Source organism: Mytilus edulis, chromosome 14 (genome assembly GCF_963676685.1).
Source record: "Mytilus edulis chromosome 14, xbMytEdul2.2, whole genome shotgun sequence".
Lineage (NCBI taxonomy): Eukaryota > Metazoa > Mollusca > Bivalvia > Mytilida > Mytilidae > Mytilus > Mytilus edulis.
Genome location: NC_092357.1, coordinates 22970352 through 22991542, shown reverse-complemented (window position 1 = coordinate 22991542; position 21191 = coordinate 22970352). Strand labels below are relative to the sequence as shown.

Here is a 21191-nt window from a genome sequence, read left to right as displayed (position 1 = left end):
AAACTACATAGTATGTCCTTATTATCTGAAAAGGTTTCATGAAATTCTGTTGTGTAGTTTCAGAGGAGTTGCGATGACAAACTGTTGCAGTAGTACATTGAAGCACATAAGTTCAAAGGGGCGTAACTCCTAGTAATAAAATTGAATCGTAATTTCCCGTTGATATGCACAACTACATAATATGTCCTTTTCATTTAAAAAGATTTCGTGAAATTCTATATTTTGAAACTTTAGGATACAAGGAAACTATAAAGCTTGTTTTAAAACAGGAAAGAAAGTGATAGAAATTTGATTGGTTAACTTTAAGGGTTGGTTATTATCTTATATGCAATGAAATGTGCTGTGAAATTTTGTCTGTGGTACTGGACAGGATAAAACTTTCAATTTATTGGTCCTTTCTCTCTCTCAATCTCTGCTAACTTCATAAAAGTAGTCCCAAAATATGTGAGAGAGAGAAAGGGCCTATAACTCTGCATGGGAGATTGAAGGAGTAGGCCAAGTAAAACCCCTTTTTGGCCCCAAATTATACATGTTATAGCAGTTCATCAAAATTGTTAAAATGAAAACTTTACACAAGTTGACCTATAGTTGTTAATGTCTGTGTCATTTTGGTCTCTTATGGTTGTCTCATTGGCAATCATACCACATCTTCTTTTTTATAATTTGTGCCAATTATTGCAAAGAATACTTGTGTTACATAAATATGGTCTGTTTTTGACAATACAATGTACATGTTTGGGGTACTACCATCATTAAGTTATGCTAAATTACTGAAATCTTCGAAATTTTTAATTTTTTGGATGGTTTCCATCATTCTTAAAATTTAATTTTAAGTTGTATTTGATGATAATAAATAGCATATATAAGGGTTGAGAATGAACAGTGATACAGGCACTTTCATTTCTGACAAAAACCATCTGGAAAGTGATATACTATATAGCAGGTTATTTCGCAATTTTCATTGAATAAGGTTTACAAATTATTTTGGGGGTTATTATTTTGGCCGATTCAAAACTTTTAACAATACCTTCGCATGTGCACTTTTAAATTAGCAGAATTTATTTTGGCAAGTTTGTTCTATATTTAAGGAATGACTGTAATATTTTTTCTGTCTATGAAGAAATAACATAAAAAATTTGGTGCACACTGAATAACGCGCGTAGCAGGTTATTTAACAGTGTGCACCACATTTTTTATGTTATTTCGAATAGACAGAAAAAATATTACAGTCATTTCTTATAATTTATTTCTAAATTCCATTTTAAACCGTAGATAACCATGAAAAAACGTTGATGACGTCACGGTCACATGACTAAATTATACTATGGGCTCATAACATCAGCCAATCAGAAGACACGTAACATCCAAAATTAAATTATGTGAAAATAAGCAAAAACTTACACCCTGCAACAATAACATGCTATACTGCATATATATAATGGTATATTTCATAGATTTTACATATTTAATCTTGAATTTGAGATTAATGACAAATCAGTTCAAATCTTTCACTTTAACTAATTAAATCGATTGGAGTAGACACTTTAGTGTTTAAAAAGTGTTCAAAATCTTTCATCAGATGAATCTGAACTTTGAGGCCAAAATTGGCCCTTAATACCAGACCTACTCCTTTAAAAAAGACAAATAAGGGAAAACAATGTTGGTATTACACCTATTAAAATAGAGATGTGGTATAATTGCCAAAAAGACAACTATCCTCCAAGGCCCACCAATGACATAGATGTTAGCAACTGTATTCACATTCAATTGCCTTCAACAATAAGCAAAAAGCAAGATCTTTTCAATTTCAAACAATATATCACCATTAAAATCTGAAAATAATATCAGAATAAATCTTATCATTTGAAAATTCATCAATCAACAGTAATATAATAAAGAGTTCTTTTAAAATCATTACTATTTTAAGTACTGCAAATGTACTGTGGATTTGATTATTTTCTAAATAACCAATTTTGGAGAATGAAGAAAAAAACATTTCAGTTGTTACTTGAATAAAATTTGCCCCTCAGTTGGTCATCAGATGCAAAAAGTGTCAATTGTGACCATTTTTTTTTATCCTATTTCTTGATAAGGAAAACCAAAGCATGGTGTTAGATGCATGTAGAGTGCACCACTGCCACCACAGGGACCACATTTATAAACATCAAAGCTCAAAATGCATCTTTAACATGAGAATCATGACAATAGATAGCCACTGATTGAGGGAACATGCATCAACTTCAAAATAGATATCCTACAGTTGACCTCTAAAATTAAAGAATGGAGAGCCATTGGAGGCAAATAATAGTAATTTAAGTAAGCCCTTCATATGACAGTCCTCGCTTGGCACGGTTTAAAATATTAATACTGGTACAATTCTTATAGTTATTATTATAATCAAAATTGTTATTTTTAGGATTAATGTTATAACTAGTATTCAAATTGTTTGATTATCTTATAACTATTATTAATGGTACAATATCTATGAAAAGTATTATTAGTATTCATTCATCATAACTTTTTCTGTTAAAATCCTAAGGACAATTAAAACAAGATAAATATGAGTGAGAACGCAATATGTCAATTAACATTTGATATTGTATAGTCTATCCCTGCCCTTTTTCAAGATAACCAATAACAGTACTAGTGTATGAAACTTACCAGCACCACAAACACACGACTGTAAACCACGAGCTTCACAATAAGCTTTACAAGTTCCCAATCCATCACACTGTCCTCTAAAATACAAAATTAGATATAGTTCAAGATTACAGTTCCCTGATCCATCACAGTGAACTTTGAAATACAAAATTGGAAACAGTTTTAGATAACAGTTCCCAATCTATCACACTGACTCCTCTAAAATACAAAATTTGAATGTAGTTTAAGATTATGATCCCCAAAAAATGTCTACGTAGTGACATTATGGAGGGTCCTCAGAGGGGTTTGTGTATTGAAAATAAAATGACAATTTCATGGTGAATAAAACATATAAAGAATGCGCATGTTTTGTCTTGTTTTTTTGCCAAATTTTGCACAACATAAGTTTAATATTAAGCTACAAGCATGTGTTTTGGTGTGTTTGGTTATCATTTGAGATTGTTTTTGTTTTGTACTGGTGCACCACTGTTACATGTGAGGGGAGAGTTATGCACTGATAGACATATCCATTGGTAGTTATTGGTTGCTGTCATGTATTATTTTTCTTAAATTTTTTTTTGATAAATCAGGCCACTGATTTTCTCTTTTTAATTGTTTTATGTTCTGTCATGTTGATCCCTTTTATAGCTTACTCAGTATTTGCCATAATTTGGTATTAATTTTGGTAATTATTGAAGGCCATCTGTGGCTTATTGTTGCTAACATCCACATCATTTGTACAGATGGGTGCACTCCTAACCTGTACAGCAAGTTAACTTGATAACCAGTCATTTGGACTGGTCAAAGTTAACCTGTGACCGAATATAGGACTGCTCTGACCAGTCCTAGGACCAAAATCTAGTTAACTTGAAAAGCGGACTTGGTCCTAGGACTGTTTTTATGTCTGCCAAAAAGTTAACTTGGAACCAGGTCCGCTATTGACAGAAGTTAACTTCGAACCAGTCCTGTCATAAAGTTAACATAAGTTAACTTCGGAACCAGTCCTGTCATAAAGTTAACATAAGTTAACTTGGAAACCGGTCCTGCCACAAAGTTAACTTCTGCTTGGACAAATCCGATCAAAACCAGACCTGTTCCCAAGTTAACTTTTGACTGGTCTGCTCAACACTAAGTTAACTTGTAACCAGGACCGCTCTTCGTTGATTTAAAAAAAAAAAATTTAATATCTTTGTTTCGTAGTATAAACATCGAAAATAAAGTAATTTGAAAATTAATACTTCCGTTTTATGAACAGGATTAAATACAAATATTTGAAAATAAGTACGCACAGAACGTAACACAAATTTATCTACAGGCACTGAATATAAATATATATTCCGAGATCAAATTCAATCATATTATGTATATTTTTGAAAAGAAGTATATTTGATGTTAGGTGTATACGTCCTTGTTAGTTATACATCCTTGAACTATGCAGCCACAATCAACAATAGTTTAATTCATTTAAATAATGACTACAAATATTTGTTCGCCTAAATTATGGGTGCAGCAAGCATGTCCTCTTTTTACTCAAAATACTGATACGTAACAAAATTTCAGTAGTTTTGATGCCTCCAGTTGACTTGTATAACAAAATTATTTGACCGCATCCACCAAAACTGACCATATATGCACTTTAATTTGTAAATCTATATACCCGCATAGTAAATCAGCCATATTTTTTATGTCAGGATTCAATGTATAATACAATCATGACAATGGACAGCAAAATTGCAATATAATAACAAAAAAATTTGGTTCGCATAAATTTAAGATACCAGCATGTCTTCATTTTATTCAAAATATTGATACGTAACAAAATTTCAGTAGTTTTGATACCTCCAGCTGACTTGTACAACAAAATTATTTGACCGCATTACCAAAACTGACCATATGTGAACTTTAAATTGTAAATCTATATACCAGCATAGTAAATCAGCCTTATTTTTAATGTCAGGATTCAATGTATAATACAATCATGACAATGGACAGCAATATTGCAATATAATAACAACAAATTTTTGTTCGCCTAAATTAAGGGTGCCAGCATGTCCCCTTTTTACTTATAATACTGATACGTAACAAAATTTCAGTAGTTTTGATGCCTCCTGTTGACTTGTACAACAAAATTATTTGACCGCATCCACCAAAACTGACCATATATGCACTTTAATTTGTAAATCTATATACCCGCATAGTAAATCAGCCATATTTTTTATGTCAGGATTCAATGTATAATACAATCATGACAATGGACAGCAATATTGCAATATAATAACAACAAATTTTTGTTCACATCAATTTAGGATACCAGCATGTCCTCATTTTATTCAAAATATTGATAGGTAACAAAATTTCAGTAGTTTTGATACCTCCAGCTGACTTGTACAACTAAATTGTTTGACTGCATCCACCAAAACTGACCATATGTGCACTTTAATTTGTAAATCTATATACCCGCATAGTAAATCAGCCATATTTTTTATGTCAGGATTCAATGTATAATACAATCATGACAATGGACAGAAAAATTGCAATATAATAACAACAAATTTTGGTTCGCATAAATTTAGGATACCAGCATGTCCTTATTTTATTCAAAATATTGATACGTAACAAAATTTCAGTAGTTTTGATACCTCCAGCTGACTTGTACAACAAAATTATTTGACCGCATCCACCAAAACTGACCATATGTGCACTTTAATTAGTAAATCTATATACCCGCATAGTAAATCAGCCATATTTTTTATGTCAGGATTCAATGTATAATACAATCATGACAATTGACAGAAAAATTGCAATATAATAACAACAAATTTTAGTTCGCATAAATTTAGGATACCAGCATGTCCTTATTTTATTCAAAATATTGATACGTAACAAAATTTCAGTAGTTTTGATACCTCCAGCTGACTTGTACAACTAAATTGTTTGACTGCATCCACCAAAACTGACCATATGTGCACTTTAATTTGTAAATCTATATACCCGCATAGTAAATCAGCCATATTTTTTATGTCAGGATTCTATGTATAATACAATCATGACAATGGACAGCAATATTGCAATATAATAACAACAAATTTTTGTTCACATCAATTTAGGATACCAGCATGTCCTCATTTTATTCAAAATATTGATACGTAACAAAATTTCAGTAGTTTTGATACCTCCAGCTGACTTGTACAACTAAATTGTTTGACTGCATCCACCAAAACTGACCATATGTGCACTTTAATTTGTAAATCTATATACCCGCATAGTAAATCAGCCATATTTTTTATGTCAGGATTCAATGTATAATACAATCATGACAATGGACAGAAAAATTGCAATATAATAACAACAAATTTTGGTTCGCATAAATTTATGATACCAGCATGTCCTTATTTTATTCAAAATATTGATACGTAACAAAATTTCAGTAGTTTTGATACCTCCAGCTGACTTGTACAACAAAATTATTTGACCGCATCCACCAAAACTGACCATATGTGCACTTTAATTAGTAAATCTATATACCCACATAGTTAATCAGCCATATTTTTTTTATGCCAGATTCAATGTATAATACAATCATGACAATGGACAGCAATATTGCAATATAATAACAACAAATTTTTGTTCACATCAATTTAGGATACTAGCATGTCCTCATTTTATTCAAAATATTGATACGTAACAAAATTTCAGTAGTTTTGATACCTCCAGCTGACTTGTACAACTAAATTAATTGACTGCATCCACCAAAACTGACCATATGTGCACTTTAATTAGTAAATCTATATACCCGCATAGTAAATCAGCCATATTTTTTATGTCAGGATTCAATGTATAATACGATCATGACAATGGACAGAAAAATTGCAATATAATAACAACAAATTTTGGTTCGCATAAATTTAGGATACCAGCATGTCCTTATTTTATTCAAAATATTGATACGTAACAAAATTTCAGTAGTTTTGATACCTCCAGCTGACTTGTACAACTAAATTGTTTGACTGCATCCACCAAAACTGACCATATGTGCACTTTAATTTGTAAATCTATATACCCGCATAGTAAATCAGCCATATTTTTTATGTCAGGATTCAATGTATAATACAATCATGACAATGGACAGCAATATTGCAATATAATAACAACAAATTTTTGTTCACATCAATTTAGGATACCAGCATGTCCTCATTTTATTCAAAATATTGATACGTAACAAAATTTCAGTAGTTTTGATACCTCCAGCTGACTTGTACAACTAAATTGTTTGACTGCATCCACCAAAACTGACCATATGTGCACTTTAATTTGTAAATCTATATACCCGCATAGTAAATCAGCCATATTTTTTATGTCAGGATTCAATGTATAATACAATCATGACAATGGACAGAAAAATTGCAATATAATAACAACAAATTTTGGTTCGCATAAATTTAGGATACCAGCATGTCCTTATTTTATTCAAAATATTGATACGTAACAAAATTTCAGTAGTTTTGATACCTCCAGCTGACTTGTACAACAAAATTTTTTGACCACATTACCAAAACTGACCATATGTGAACTTTAAATTGTAAATCTGTATATACCAGCATAGTAAGTCAGCCTTATTTTTAATGTCAGGATTCAATGTATAATACAATCATGACAATGGACAGCAATATTGCAATATAATAACAACAAATTTTTGTTGCCTAAATTAAGGGTGCCAGCATGTCCTCTTTTTACTTAAAATACTGATACGTAACAAAATTTCAGTAGTTTTGATGCCTCCAGTTGACTTGTACAACAAAATTATTTGACCGCATCCACCAAAACTGACCATATATGCACTTTAATTTGTAAATCTATATACCCACATAGTTAATCAGCCATATTTTTTATGCCAGAATCAATTTATAATACAATCATGACAATGGACAGCAATATTGCAATATAATAACAACAAATTTTTGTTCACATAAATTTAGGATACCAGCATGTCCTCATTTTATTCAACATATTGATAAGTAACAAAATTTCAGTAGTTTTGATACCTCCAGCTGACTTGTACAACAAAATTGTTTGACCACATCCACCAAAACTGACCATATGTGAACTTTAATTTGTAAATCTATATACCCGCATAGTAAATCAGCCATATTTTTTATGTCAGGATTCAATGTATAATACAATCATGACAATGGACAGCAATATTGCAATATAATAACAACAAATTTTTGTTCGCCTAAATTAAGGGTGCCAGCATGTCCTCTTTTTACTTAAAATACTGATACGTAACAAAATTTCAGTAGTTTTGATGCCTCCAGTTGACTTGTACAACAAAATTATTTGCGCGTTCCACCAAAACTGACCATATGTGTATTTAATTTGTAAATCTATATACACCATGACGTACCCGCATAGTATTAATCAGCCATATTTTTTATGTCAGGAATCAATGTAAAATATAATCATGACAATGGACAGCAATATTGCAATTTAATAACAACAAATTTTTGTTTGCATAAATTAAGGTTACCAGCGTGTCCTCTGTTTATTCAAAATATTGATACGTAACAAAATTTCAGTAGTTTTAATACCTCATGCTGACTTGGAAAACAAAACTAGTTGACCAAAACTGATCATATGTGCACTTTCATTTGCAAATCTATATACCCGCATACCATTGTACCGAGCGCCTTAATGTCTTCTCCTGGCGCTCCTGTTCACATTTTAGTAGGACAGTAAATGTACACGTACATGTAATCAATAATATTGGAAAACTATTAATGCAAAAAATATTCTGATTAAATTGAGAATGTCAGAATTTCATGTCTTTATTCATTATAACAGTCAGATCATATATAGGAGTTCATGATGGTGTACTGTAAAACAAAACTATTATGCCACATCATCAAAGTACCAAAACTGAAATGTCTGAATTCATTTGTACTATTTACAATGATTTAATAAAAAAAAGTATACGAGGTTCTCTTCTTGGAATCTATTATGTCGGTTGATTGATTTTGTTTATAGTTAAACGGCAAGTGGCAACTATTTCATTAGAGCGCGCATTGAGTATAATTTTAGGATGTCCCATATAAATATCGGCAATGACGAATCTCTCGATAAATCTGACGAATTTGACGAGATTGTTGATAGTTTTACCACACCGTATGCTTACGGACACTGTACAATTTCTGTTAGAATATTCTGCGGGAAATAGAATAGTAAATCCAATGCAAACAAGTTGAATATCAATGAAATATCCATGCAAGTATAAATTTATGCATAAAGTAAAATTTAGGAAGGGACAGGTAAACAACGGGGAACGAAGTAACGTAGACAATGTTGCCGATATCCCGTGATATAAGAATATTGTTCCGATGCGTTGGATAACCTTTCTATCCGCCTTCTAATAAAAAAAAAACTCTGTGTGATCGTATAGCCATTTTTTATTTATATAAGAATACAAGTATATCAAATAAAAGAGAGCATTTGTATAATATCTAGTAGAGTCTAGCGAGTAAATAATAAATGATATCTGTGGAAAAACAATGCGAATGTTGTTTACATATTTTAATCATGCGGAAAGCTCAAGGCTGATATGAAAACTCTTATAACGATAATCTGTCATAAGCAGACCTGTCCTCAGGTCTGGTCAATAGCAGACTTGTCCACAGGTCTGGTCAAAAGCAGACCTGTCCTCAGGTCTGGTCAGGAGCAGACCTGTCCACAGGTCTGGTCTGAGGCAGACCTGTCCTCAGGACTGGTCAAAAGCAGACTTGTCCACAGGTCTGGTCTGGGGCAGACCTGTCCTCAGGACTGGTCAAAAGCAGACTTGTCCACAGGTCTGGTCTGGAGCAGACTTGTCGATAGGTCTGCAGCAGTCCTAAAAAAGCAGACCGTAGGTCTGGTCCACCAACGACGAAGTTAACTTGCTTGACTGCTTAAAAATTCTCAAGTTAACTAAGAAAGCAGTCAACAAGTTAACTCTAAGTTAACTTTTGTCAAGGTTAGGACCGCACCCATCTGTATGCTGGTAGATAGTTGTCTCATCGGCAATCATACCCCATCTCGTTATTCTATATGAAACAGAACTGTTTTAATGTTTCAAAACATTCAAAAATACTGTGGATTCATTTATTTTCAGAAGTACAATTTTCATGGGTTGAGAAAAAAATGTTTGTCAGAGGTTACTTGATTTTGTGGATTCAATTATTTTCGTGGGTATCAAATTTCATGGATTTCTGAAAACTTGCAATTTCGTGGATTTTTGATTGCTTGGTTTTGTCAATCTCTGTATACAAAGCATATTGAAAAGTTGTTATTTGTTGAAAATTTGAATTCGTGGTTCACCTCAACCCACAAAACCCACGAAAATTGGTATTCAACGAATAATAATGAATCTACAGTACAACCCTTTAAACATGTTAAACAAAATATCATTAATTTAACATTTTATTTCGTGGTTCACCTGTACCCACAAAATCCATTAAGATTGGTATCTAACGAAAAAAGATGAATCCAGAGTAGATTGATCCACTTACCCATCTAGACAGGAAGCTCCCAGTGGTTTGTTGGCCCCTTGTGGACAAATCAAACTACTGCCAGTGAATAAGTTAAGGAAAATGTTATATTGATTAATTGCTGGTGATTAATAAGACTTTCAGCACTCTTCGTAATGTATCTCCGTTGTATTGACCCAGTTGAATGGGGTGGTCAGTTTTTATTGGTTTTAGATAGACAGTGTGCTTGGAGAGAACCACTGACTGGTAAACATAGTCATCTAAGATCTGAGGTGATTGATTGATTTTGATTGACGTTTTACGCGACTTTCAACACTATTGTGATTTTTCATGGCAGTTTTTGTTGATTGACAAACCAGTAGTGCTTTTAATTTTGCCATTATGTATGGGTCTTTCTGCTATGAACTTTTACTTGGAGTTTGGTGTTTTTGTTATTACACTTATCAGTCTATGTTGTTACAAAAAAGAGGCAAAAGATACAAAAGGGAAATTCAAAACTCATGCCTTGATATTATAACACAGTGATGACTGCTGTAATCATATTTTGACTATTTTACTGATTATGTCTGTTTTGTTGTTGTAAAAGCAACAGAATTTGATGCCACTGTCATAAAAGTGAGAGGTTCAGCTATAATTTAAACCAGGTTCAATCCACCATTTTCTACATATGAAAATGTCTGTACCAAGTCAGGAATATGACAGTTGTTGTCCATTTGTTTGATGTGTTGTATTCTTTGATTTTTCCATTTGATAAGGGACTTTCCGTTTTGAATTTTCCTTGGAGTTCAGTATTTTTGTGATTTTACTTTTTTCTCATGTAACTATATAAAAGTTGAAAAGAAACTGACAAAGCCATGTTGTAAACCATAACTGAGGTAGTTATGTATTTTTGTTACTTTACTTTTTTGTACAAGATGGACACAACAAGCTGAATTGTTTATGTTCTAGAGCAGACTATCAAAAGACTACTTACTATAAGTATGTAGTTTCTCCATTTGATAAACTCATTTTCCTATAGAAGTTTAACAATTTCCAAGAATGAAGATTTTAAGTTGAAACTCAGGTAAAATTTCATAATAAAAATGTGCATTTAAAGCCTACAAGTTACTTTTTTCTGTTATAAAAAGGATATGTGCACACCGACTCTGCAGTGCAGGTTTCCTGTACATCACTAGAACAGACCACTCCTGCTGATGCCCTTTGACAAGACATTGTACAACAAGCATGGTTACTGGGGCTGAAATAAAAAATAATAACCAACTCAAAACTATATAGCCTATGTTGATAATGACTTTTTTTCCCAAAAGGTAAAAAATCTTATCTTAATATACATAAAATGTATGTACATTCAAGTTTGCTTCCCTTGATTTTACTTAAAAGTTAAAAATGGGAGACAGATGATGCCCGGCTTGCATATTAATCATGATCAATTGATTTTCACAGTCAAATTCAGGCAAAATAGCTAATCTTAGTAATTGTCTCCCTTTTAACTGGTGAATATAAACAACATACATCTAAACAACGTCAATAAAAAGATAATTTACCTGCAAATTGATCCTGTTTTCAATTGACAACTGGTAGTACAACAGGGATCCAGATCAAATTTACCCAGGTAACCACCATCACACTGCTCTCCTGAATCTACTCTACCATTCCCACAAGGTGCTTCTGATGTGTCCTCTGAAAACAGAGTCAAAAGTTCACTACAAATGATGCACTCATTTTTAAAATGTAAGCAGTATTTTCACTACAATTGTTCATATAAATTAAAAGACTAAGTTGTGCAAATAATTAGTTCATAAAACTTCATCATATATAATGTAAATTCAGAAATTATTGTGTGCATTTATTTTTGCGATTTTTTATGAAAGAACAAATTCTTATGTTTTACTGTTATACCACTGTCCCAGGTTAGGGGAGGGTTGGGATCCCGCTAACATGTTTAACCCCGCCACATTATTTATGTATGTGCCTGTCCCAAGTCAGGAGCCTGTAATTCAGTGGTTGTCGTTTGTTTATGTGTTACATATTTGTTTTTCGTTCATTTTTTTACATAAATAAGGCCGTTAGTTTTCTCGTTTGAATTGTTTTACATTGTCTTATCGGGGCCTATTATAGCTGACTATGCGGTATGGGCTTTGCTCATTGTTGAAGGCCGTACGGTGACCTATAGTTGTTAATGTCTGTGTCATTTTGGTCTTTTGTGGATAGTTGTCTCATTGGCAATCATACCACATCTTCTTTTTTAAAATTAAGAAATTAATTATGGTATATCCTGAAAATCTGCATACAGATCAGAATGTGACTTCTGATTGTTGCGATAGTCACCCAGTCACATTATATTATTTGCATTAATAAACCTGGCAATAATTTCTGAATGTACAGAATAGCAATTCCGTACATGATGGGAGGGTGGGTGTAGGAGCGGGTCTCATTCAAAATTACAGAGAAAATAAATACCAAATCCAGAATTCCAAAGAAAATAATTTGGCTGTTCCTGCATCATAATATTATCAAATCGTTAACTCTGATTATCTAACGGGTTTATCCTAAACTCCTGTGAATTAAACTGCTCTATCCAGAATTCATGAAAAGGCCCTTCCGCTATCTTACAGAAAAATCAAATTTTGTGACAATTATCCTTTTTCCTTTAAATTAGAAAGGCTAGATAATATCTTGAGAAATATAATTCATGTTAAGAAGTTCTCTTTGATCTAAAATCATTATGAAGGTCTGGATGGGATATTCATTCTTTATTCTTTAATTTTGAATGCAATTTTTTTCCATTCTTAATTTTTTTTGGCCATTATTTTTCATTATTATATTCTATCAACCCATTATTCTATATTCTTTATTATTTTAACCAATTTTCTCTATTCTTTATTTTTTTTGGTCCATAATATTCCCTTTTCTGTAAATTTTATCCTTACCTTCATTATATTTATACCCAACACAAGGATTTTAGATCAAATCATAAAATGTCACTTGAAATTACAATTTATTTAGATATATTGTAATAAGTCTATACTTAATTAACGACACTTACCACTAAAGCAAGATTCAGCTTTACTTTTCAAAACAGCATTGATATATGTTTTACTACATGTTGAAAAATCCTGCAAATCAAAAAGAAATATATACGACCAACAATAACTTAAATATACATTTGAAAATCATATCAGGAGAATAATCGTTCAATCATAAACAAAAGGTATAAACAGTAATTCTATTGAAATCATACCACATCTTCTTTTTTTTTTTATATATGTAACATGTTTGAATATATAATTAAGCAATGTCAATCAATTTCTTTCTTCAAATTTGAAAAATGCAGCACGCTATAAAAAAAAAAGAAGATGTGTTGTGATTTCCAATGAGACAACTGTCTACAAGAGGAGACCAAATGACATACAAATAAACAATAATAAGTCAGCACAGGGCCTTCAACAATGAGCAAAGCCCAAAGCCTATACCGCATAGTCAGCTATGAAAAGTCCCTAAAATGACAAATGTAAAACAATTTATGCATGAAAACTAGCTGCCTTAAATTTATGTACAAAATAATGAAGAGAAAACAAATATAATACACGGCAACAAACAACAACCATATTGCATGTTAACCATACACTGTGGATTCATCATTATTCGTTGGATACAATTTTCGTGGGTATAGGCAAACCATGAATTTAAATGTTCAACAAATAACAAACATTCTATAGGAATGTATGCAAAATTTGGTCTAACCATGAAATCCCATATCCATGAAAATGCAAGTTTTTAATAATCCACAGAAATTGGTACCCATGAAAATAAATGATTTCACAGTAATTTAAATGACATTGTTACACATCACATGATTTTAAAGTAACTGCGACAGGATCAAATAATAGACGTAATTGATATGTGTTAAAGAGACTACAACCTGACCAAAGAGCAGAAAATGGCCAAAGGCAACCATCAGGTCTTAAATGCAGTGTGAAAATCCTGCACTCTTTGGCTGGCTTTAGCTGGTACCTAAACAAGAATGTATATTAGTTCAGAAAAAGACTCCAAAACATACAAATGAACCAAAACTGTAATTAATAAAAACACAAGACTTACAATAACAAAGGAGTATAGGTCCGGTAAGGACCGATTTTAGCCTCAAATTTCAGGTTCATCTGACGAAAGATTTTGACCACGTTTTAAACACTTAAGTGTCTATTTCATTTGATTCAATTAGTTTATGTGAAAGATTTTAGCTGGTTTAGTCATTAAAAACGATCCGATTCAAGCTCAGATATGAAAAATCTACCAAATATGCCGAAAAATGTCACTTTTCAGATGGTTTTTGTCAAAAATGAAAGTGGCCGCATCCGTGTTCATCCTCAACCTTTATATATGTTATGTATTATAATCAAACACAACTTACATTTCAATATCAAGGATGAACATGAATGCGGCCACTTTCGTCTTACACGGAAACCGTCTAAAATTTAACTAAAATGCTAGAATTGTGAAGATTTCAGTAATTAAGCATGACTTAATGGTGCTACTTAAGAAATAATTCTTTCATGCCATGCTCTATGCTCATTTTAACATGGGTAGGCATTATATTTGTCAATATCTTAATACTGAGCGTTAGCGAGGTTTTAATGTTTACAAATATAATGCCTACCCATGTTAAAATGAGCATAGAGCATGGCATGATAGAATTATTTCGATTCTAATAGGAATGTTTTGAAATTTTGTACTTCGAAGCGGACACGTCCGACCCATATTACACGCTTGAAATGTTGCCATTTTGATTTGATGAACCAAAAACGTTATAGAAAATCAACAGTTTAACAATAAAAAAAAAGAACAGAAATATTTAAACTCAGTTTTAGAATGTTTTTATTTAATATCCAAGCGAGCAACACCAACAAAAATGTCTATTTTGAACTACTTTGATGTTCAAAATTCATCTGACGTTGCAAATTCGATTGTGACGTCAATCACGTGTAGCCCATGTTCTATTGTTATTAGAACATGGCTTTGTATTCAAAGCTAAAGAAGAACGTCATATTAGAATACCCGATATATGTGCATTGTATTGTCAAAAACAGCCCATATTTATGTAGCAGAAGCATTCTTCTGTCCAATAAATAACTAAAAGTTTAAAATTTAACAATTTTGTAAAACTGCTATATTTTTGGGCCAAAAAGGCATCTTACTGGACCTATACTCCTTTCAGACAGAACTGACATGATATTCTGTATAGAATTTACAAAACATTTTTAAACATAGCCATCTGTGTGAGAATATACCGTGAGAGGTCTTTTATTTGTGGGTATCAATCATGGTTAGAGAAAAAGTTAAAGTTTTTATGGTACCTTGAATATTAATTTGGATTCAAGTTTTCTGGAAAAAAATCAACTTTTCAAGTGAAGAATTTGAAGCCATCAGAAACAAAGATTCTTAAGAATAATCATAATTTGTTATTTCATAATTATTTCTGGTACATATTTTAAGAAATAAAAGTGTTCATCCCCATATGATTATTACTGACAAGATTTATCAAATTGTTAATAAATAATATTTTTCAGGAATCAGCTGATTCATCTATAGATGCATGCATGCTAACATAATTTTCTTGATTTGAGGAGACTGCATATTAAAAATTTTAATTGTTGCACATGTGTAATCAGAAAAGAGAGATGAAAGATACCAAAGGGACAGTCAAACTCATAAATCGAAAATAAACTGACAACGCCATTGCTAAAAATGAAAAAGACAAACAGACAAACAATAGTACACATGACACAACATAGAAAAATAAAGAATAAGCAACACAAACCCCACCAAAACCTATGGGTGATCTCAAGTGCTCCGGAACGGTAAACAGATCATGATTGGTATTGTAAAATATTAGCTGTGTCCCACAATGCGAACCTTTTTGACAAGTGAGCACAACATTGGATCTAAAAAAACTTCACATTGTGTAAAGTGGCTGATATTTTACAATATCTATACATAGAAAACCTGATTATCTGTTTATTGCACTAGCTATTACTGGTCTTTTCCCCTTCCTAAGATAGTTTTACGCTTTATGAAAGCAAGCTTGAATAAGTCTCCTCACACATTGTAACATCACTGATAACTTCTTCTCAGAAATTGTGATGTCACTGATTATGCCTGCTTTCTTTGCAAAGCTGTGTAACGAGAAATTACCGAGTAACTGATCAGGGAAAGACGATAATTTCCCTTATCATCCTTCCCTATGTCTTGTTCACTGCACTCACACTCCAAAAAATTTTGTGGCTCGTGGCTGATATCTTAGGATACATATTTTTAGAAAACCTGATAATCTATAAGACATGTCTAGCTAGCTGTTATCAGATGTTGCATCAAAACATGTGTAGAAAAAGATATAGTTCCTTTCATTTAATTCCATGTTCATTAATTTTATGACAAAATTAACTGATCCAAGAAATGAAATATCTTTAAAAAATTTAAAGAGTGGAGATACGTACATCATTGTTAGAGTTTTCTCCTGTCACTGAGAAAGGATAGATCAAATATTTACTGTTACCATGGAAATACTTACATCATTGTTAGAGTCTTCTCCTGTCACTGAGAAAGGATACATCAAATATCTACTGTTTCCATGGAGATACTTACATCATTGTTAGAGTCTTCTCCTGTCACTGAGAAAGGGTACATCAGGTATTTCCCATTACCAATAATTGATCCTGGAGCACAATCCCCAGATGTTGGATCATGTTCACTTCCCCAGTTATGTCCTGAAAAGAAATGAGGACAATGTTAGCCAAGATTCTTCAAATATCATTTGAATAGACTTCATGTTAGATTATTGTGCATGCATTCCAACATATTAGTTCATTGAAAGAGAATGCATTTTAACATTTTTTTCATAACCGATTTTTACTTCTTTTGAAATTTAAATGTCTGTTTCACTTCTTTGTATGTTTATTTCATTGTCTGTAATTTTTTCAAATAGTTAACAGACACAACTATTTGTACACAATTTTTGACTTTATACAAAATTTAACTACAGATATGGAAAAAATAAATCTATATTTATAAATTTGTTCTATTTAACAAATTTGGAAGATTTTCTTACAGTTAAACATCTTTACCTACCAATTTCTGTATCCACAAAAAGTTCAGCACAGACATGAAAAAGAAATTAAAAGAAATACATGAAATAATGATTGTAAGAGAGATTCTTCTATAAAATACACAGTTGTGGCTCTTAATGACAATTAACCACTTTTATCAAAATCTTAACTTTCTTAAATCATTAAAAGAAATATTATATATACGAGTTAATTCAAGCTACTATTGACCATTTGGAGTAAACCTTGAAAAAACGTTGATGACGTCACGGTCACATGACAATATTATGTCTATGAGCTGATAAACAAAACAATGTCAGCCAATTAGAAGACGCGTTACATCAAAAATTAAATTATTGTCAAATGACAATGAAAATAGGCCAAGGTCAGATTAAACTTGTCAAGGACAATGAACATATGACAAACAGAAACCTTGTAACATAAGGTCTCTGCATAAAAGCAATGAGACATTTAAGTCTTTTACTCTCTGAAATATAAAGTTTTATATAATATATTTTGATGTCGCCCTTGCCAACTGATAGAAATCCTTATGTCCTGTAATTGCGAATCATAACATTATTTTATAAATGTTTTCCAATGCAAAATTGTTCACTTAACTTACCGTGAGCAGTAACTAGCTGTGACTGTTTAGCCAATACAGTGCCCCCACCAGTGTACTTTGTGGTTGTTAGACCTGTATTGTAATAGATAGGTCTTCCATTCTTCGTTGAAGCTGAAATAAAAATTCATTTTATGTGAAGGTTAATCTGAAGAAATCGAAATCTACTGTGTCCCAATTCAATGTTAAATACATGTATGAAAGATGCAACGAGTGAACCATCATCTAACGGCACAAGCTGGTAGAGTAATCAGGATGGATACAAGGAGGATGTTGTGGTTGTCTTGAAACCTTGGGAAAATAATGATACACAAAGATAACAACAGCCTAGATTACTGCAAGGAAATTCTTTATTATACTGCAATCAGCTATTTTACTATACAGATAAAGCTATACGTATAAACGTTAGCTTTATATGTCAATGACCTCAACTATTAGCCCCACCTACTTGCCAGAACTAATGTCAAGTCATGTCACAACCATGACTTTTATAAGTTACTATGCTTATAGGGAAATACCCCAAAATGGTACCTCAAGAGGAAAAGTCCAAACAATTTTTTTTAACAATAAATTTATTATATATATTTTTTTTTTGGATCAATTTCAGTTTAAAGACAATATATGTATAGTGTCTTGAAATATGAAATTTATTTGTATTCAGGTACGAAACAGGGGGAAATGCTCAGTAAAACCTTGCATTTCCTCCCTCATACAAATAAATTTCATATTTCAAGACACTATACGTATATTGTCTAATTATATTGATGGTCTATAAAAGAAATAAAGAATTTCCTTGCAGTAATCTAGCATGTTGTCTGTGTTTCACATGTATGAAACATTAAAAACTTGTGTTGAAGTCTATATAAACAATCAAACTGTGAGCTATTGCTCAATTAAACATGTAATATGAAGCTCTCCTTTAACTTTATAAACAAAGTCATGTTGTGATATCAATAGAACACAGGGTGTATCATGGCCTAACATCACAATTACAAGTGTAACCAATAACTCAAATTCATGCTACATTCCAACTGCAAAGCTCAATAAATATTCATAATGTTTGGATTTCCTTTCAGTTTTAACTTTGCATATGCATATAAATTATCTTTGTGCCAAAAATCACCTTATTTTGTATCATACTTTGCATTTTGGGCCATGGTCCTTAAGACACTTTTTTCTTTCTTAAAATGCTTTATTTATATGTGAAATTAAAGTAAGATACCCCAAAAAATGTACAGAAATTTGACAGAAATTAATAAAGACAGCATAAATATAAAAAACACCAAGAGAAATTAAATATTTGAGTTAACAAAGGTACATGTCAAATCTTATATCCATTCATAATCTGAGGAAAATAAGAATTGTATGCGACTGTCATACATGTGAAAGGTTTAGCTAGCTATAAAACAAGGTTTAAGCCACTATTTTTTACATAAGAAAATGCCTGTACCAAGTGAGAATATAACAATTTTTATCCATTAGTTGGATGTATTTGAGATTTTGTTGTTGCAATTTGATTAGGGACTTGCCTTTTTTAAAGTGTTTTTGGAGTTCAGTATTTTAGTGATATTGCTTGTTATACATACCTGCAGAACAGATTCCACCCAAATTTGATAACTTGGAGCTAGCTATGTAGGCTAGACCTAAGACATTGTTAGAAAAACTTTGATGGGTGAAGAGATGAGCTAAGCAATAATCGTTCCACGTGTCACCTTGGCTAAACTCCTATGAAATAAACAATGTGAATGTTTTATATAGAAATGACATTTTACCTGTAAAAATTGTAAATTTAGTCTTGGAAAACATGTCCCATGTAGTAACTGTATTTTACCCAGGGCTCTGTTCTATTTCTCACAAATGTGCAGTTCTTGTTCCATCTTTATCAATCGTGGCTAAGGGCTGTTCCAAAAATAAATGTATGATGGGGTGTGTGCAGGGGCACTTTTAATTAGACCTCACCATGCATGAATTTTTAATTAGATATTTCCATTCAATGTTCAATATTTTGGGTGATAAGGTGTTGTGGTGGCATAAAATATTTACAGCTTGACATTTAGCTAAAACTAAATATTTGAAAATTATGTGTTTTTTAACAACTACTTGTACTTATTACTTGACCCATTGTTTTACTATTATACATTTACATTTTGTAAACTGTTTATTTAAAAAAAAATATTGGCAAACCAGTTTAGTATTTGTTTTGTGTTGCTTAGAAATATATGAACAAATTACTTTTAAAATAAATGTATAACATTCAATATTATCTTTTTTTTAGATAAAGGCTGTATGTTGCCCAGCGGAAAGAAAACTCCTGCTTTTTCTGTGGTACTGACACAAAAACAATCTGCTTCAGCAAATGACGTTATTAAGTTCAATAAAGTATACAGGAAAAGGCTACGACTCAAGCACTGGTATTTTCACCACACCTATTACAGGAGTATACCAATTTTCATCAGTTGTTATGAGTGACAAAGGGCAATACTTGATTGCAAGCCTGTGGCACAATGCCACCCGAGTATTAAGTGTGCATATAAAAACTCAAGCTTATCAAACAGGGGAACTGGGTACCGTTTTGGATTTAAAGAAAGGTGATGAAATTGCAGTAAAGTCCGCTGGCAGCTACACCATTTATAGTGACACTATGAATTACTGCTCATTTTCAGGGTTTGTTGTTTCTCAATAAATAAAAATTTTAAAAAGTCGACTTTTAGCTGTAATGGAAGAGCATACATATATTTATTATTTTTGGTTGAAGTATTGTACTAGTACTAAAACTTGTACAATAACTTAAGATATTCTTAATTTTACCAACAATTTAGTAAATATAACTAGAGGCTCTCAAGAGCCTGTATCGCTCACCTGAATCTACCTGGGTTTTTGAAATCATATAAAAAAATATAAAATTTGGCTAAAAGTAACAACACTTGGCCAGCACCTCATAAGAAAAGGAACATTCATGCTATGTTTGATTTCATTCAATTCAGTGGTTCTTTAGAAGAAGACTTTTGTATGCATTTCCCATAGGGTCCTACATGTATGTTAACTAAGTCCCCCCACTGGCGGCCATCTTGGATGTTGCAATGACAACAAACAACACTTGGTCAGCATCTCATTAGGAACATTCATGCTATGTTTTGTTTTATTCCATTCAGTGGTTCTCTAAAAGAAGTCATTTGTATGCATTTCCCATAGGGTCCTATGTTAAACTAAGTCCCCCGCTGGCAGCCATCTTGGATAATGGATCGGCTACAAAGTAACAACACTTGGTCAGCACCTCATAAGGAACATTCATGCCATGTTTGGTTTCATTCCATT

General features: G+C 32.0%; 1 protein-coding gene across 1 annotated transcript in view; it reads right to left on the bottom strand.

Annotated features, from left to right (window-relative positions):
- LOC139502743 (ADAM 17-like protease) overlaps positions 1-21191 on the bottom strand; it is a 53199-nt gene that overhangs the window by 15911 nt on the left and 16097 nt on the right. The window contains exons 10-17 of the mRNA XM_071292309.1: positions 19463-19601; positions 17871-17990; positions 16800-16921; positions 13204-13273; positions 11702-11837; positions 11293-11394; positions 10179-10244; positions 2662-2738 (exon numbers count right to left, since the gene is read on the bottom strand). Coding sequence (XP_071148410.1) covers positions 2662-2738; positions 10179-10244; positions 11293-11394; positions 11702-11837; positions 13204-13273; positions 16800-16921; positions 17871-17990; positions 19463-19601 — 832 coding nt within the window. The remainder of the gene's footprint in view (positions 1-2661; positions 2739-10178; positions 10245-11292; positions 11395-11701; positions 11838-13203; positions 13274-16799; positions 16922-17870; positions 17991-19462; positions 19602-21191) is intronic.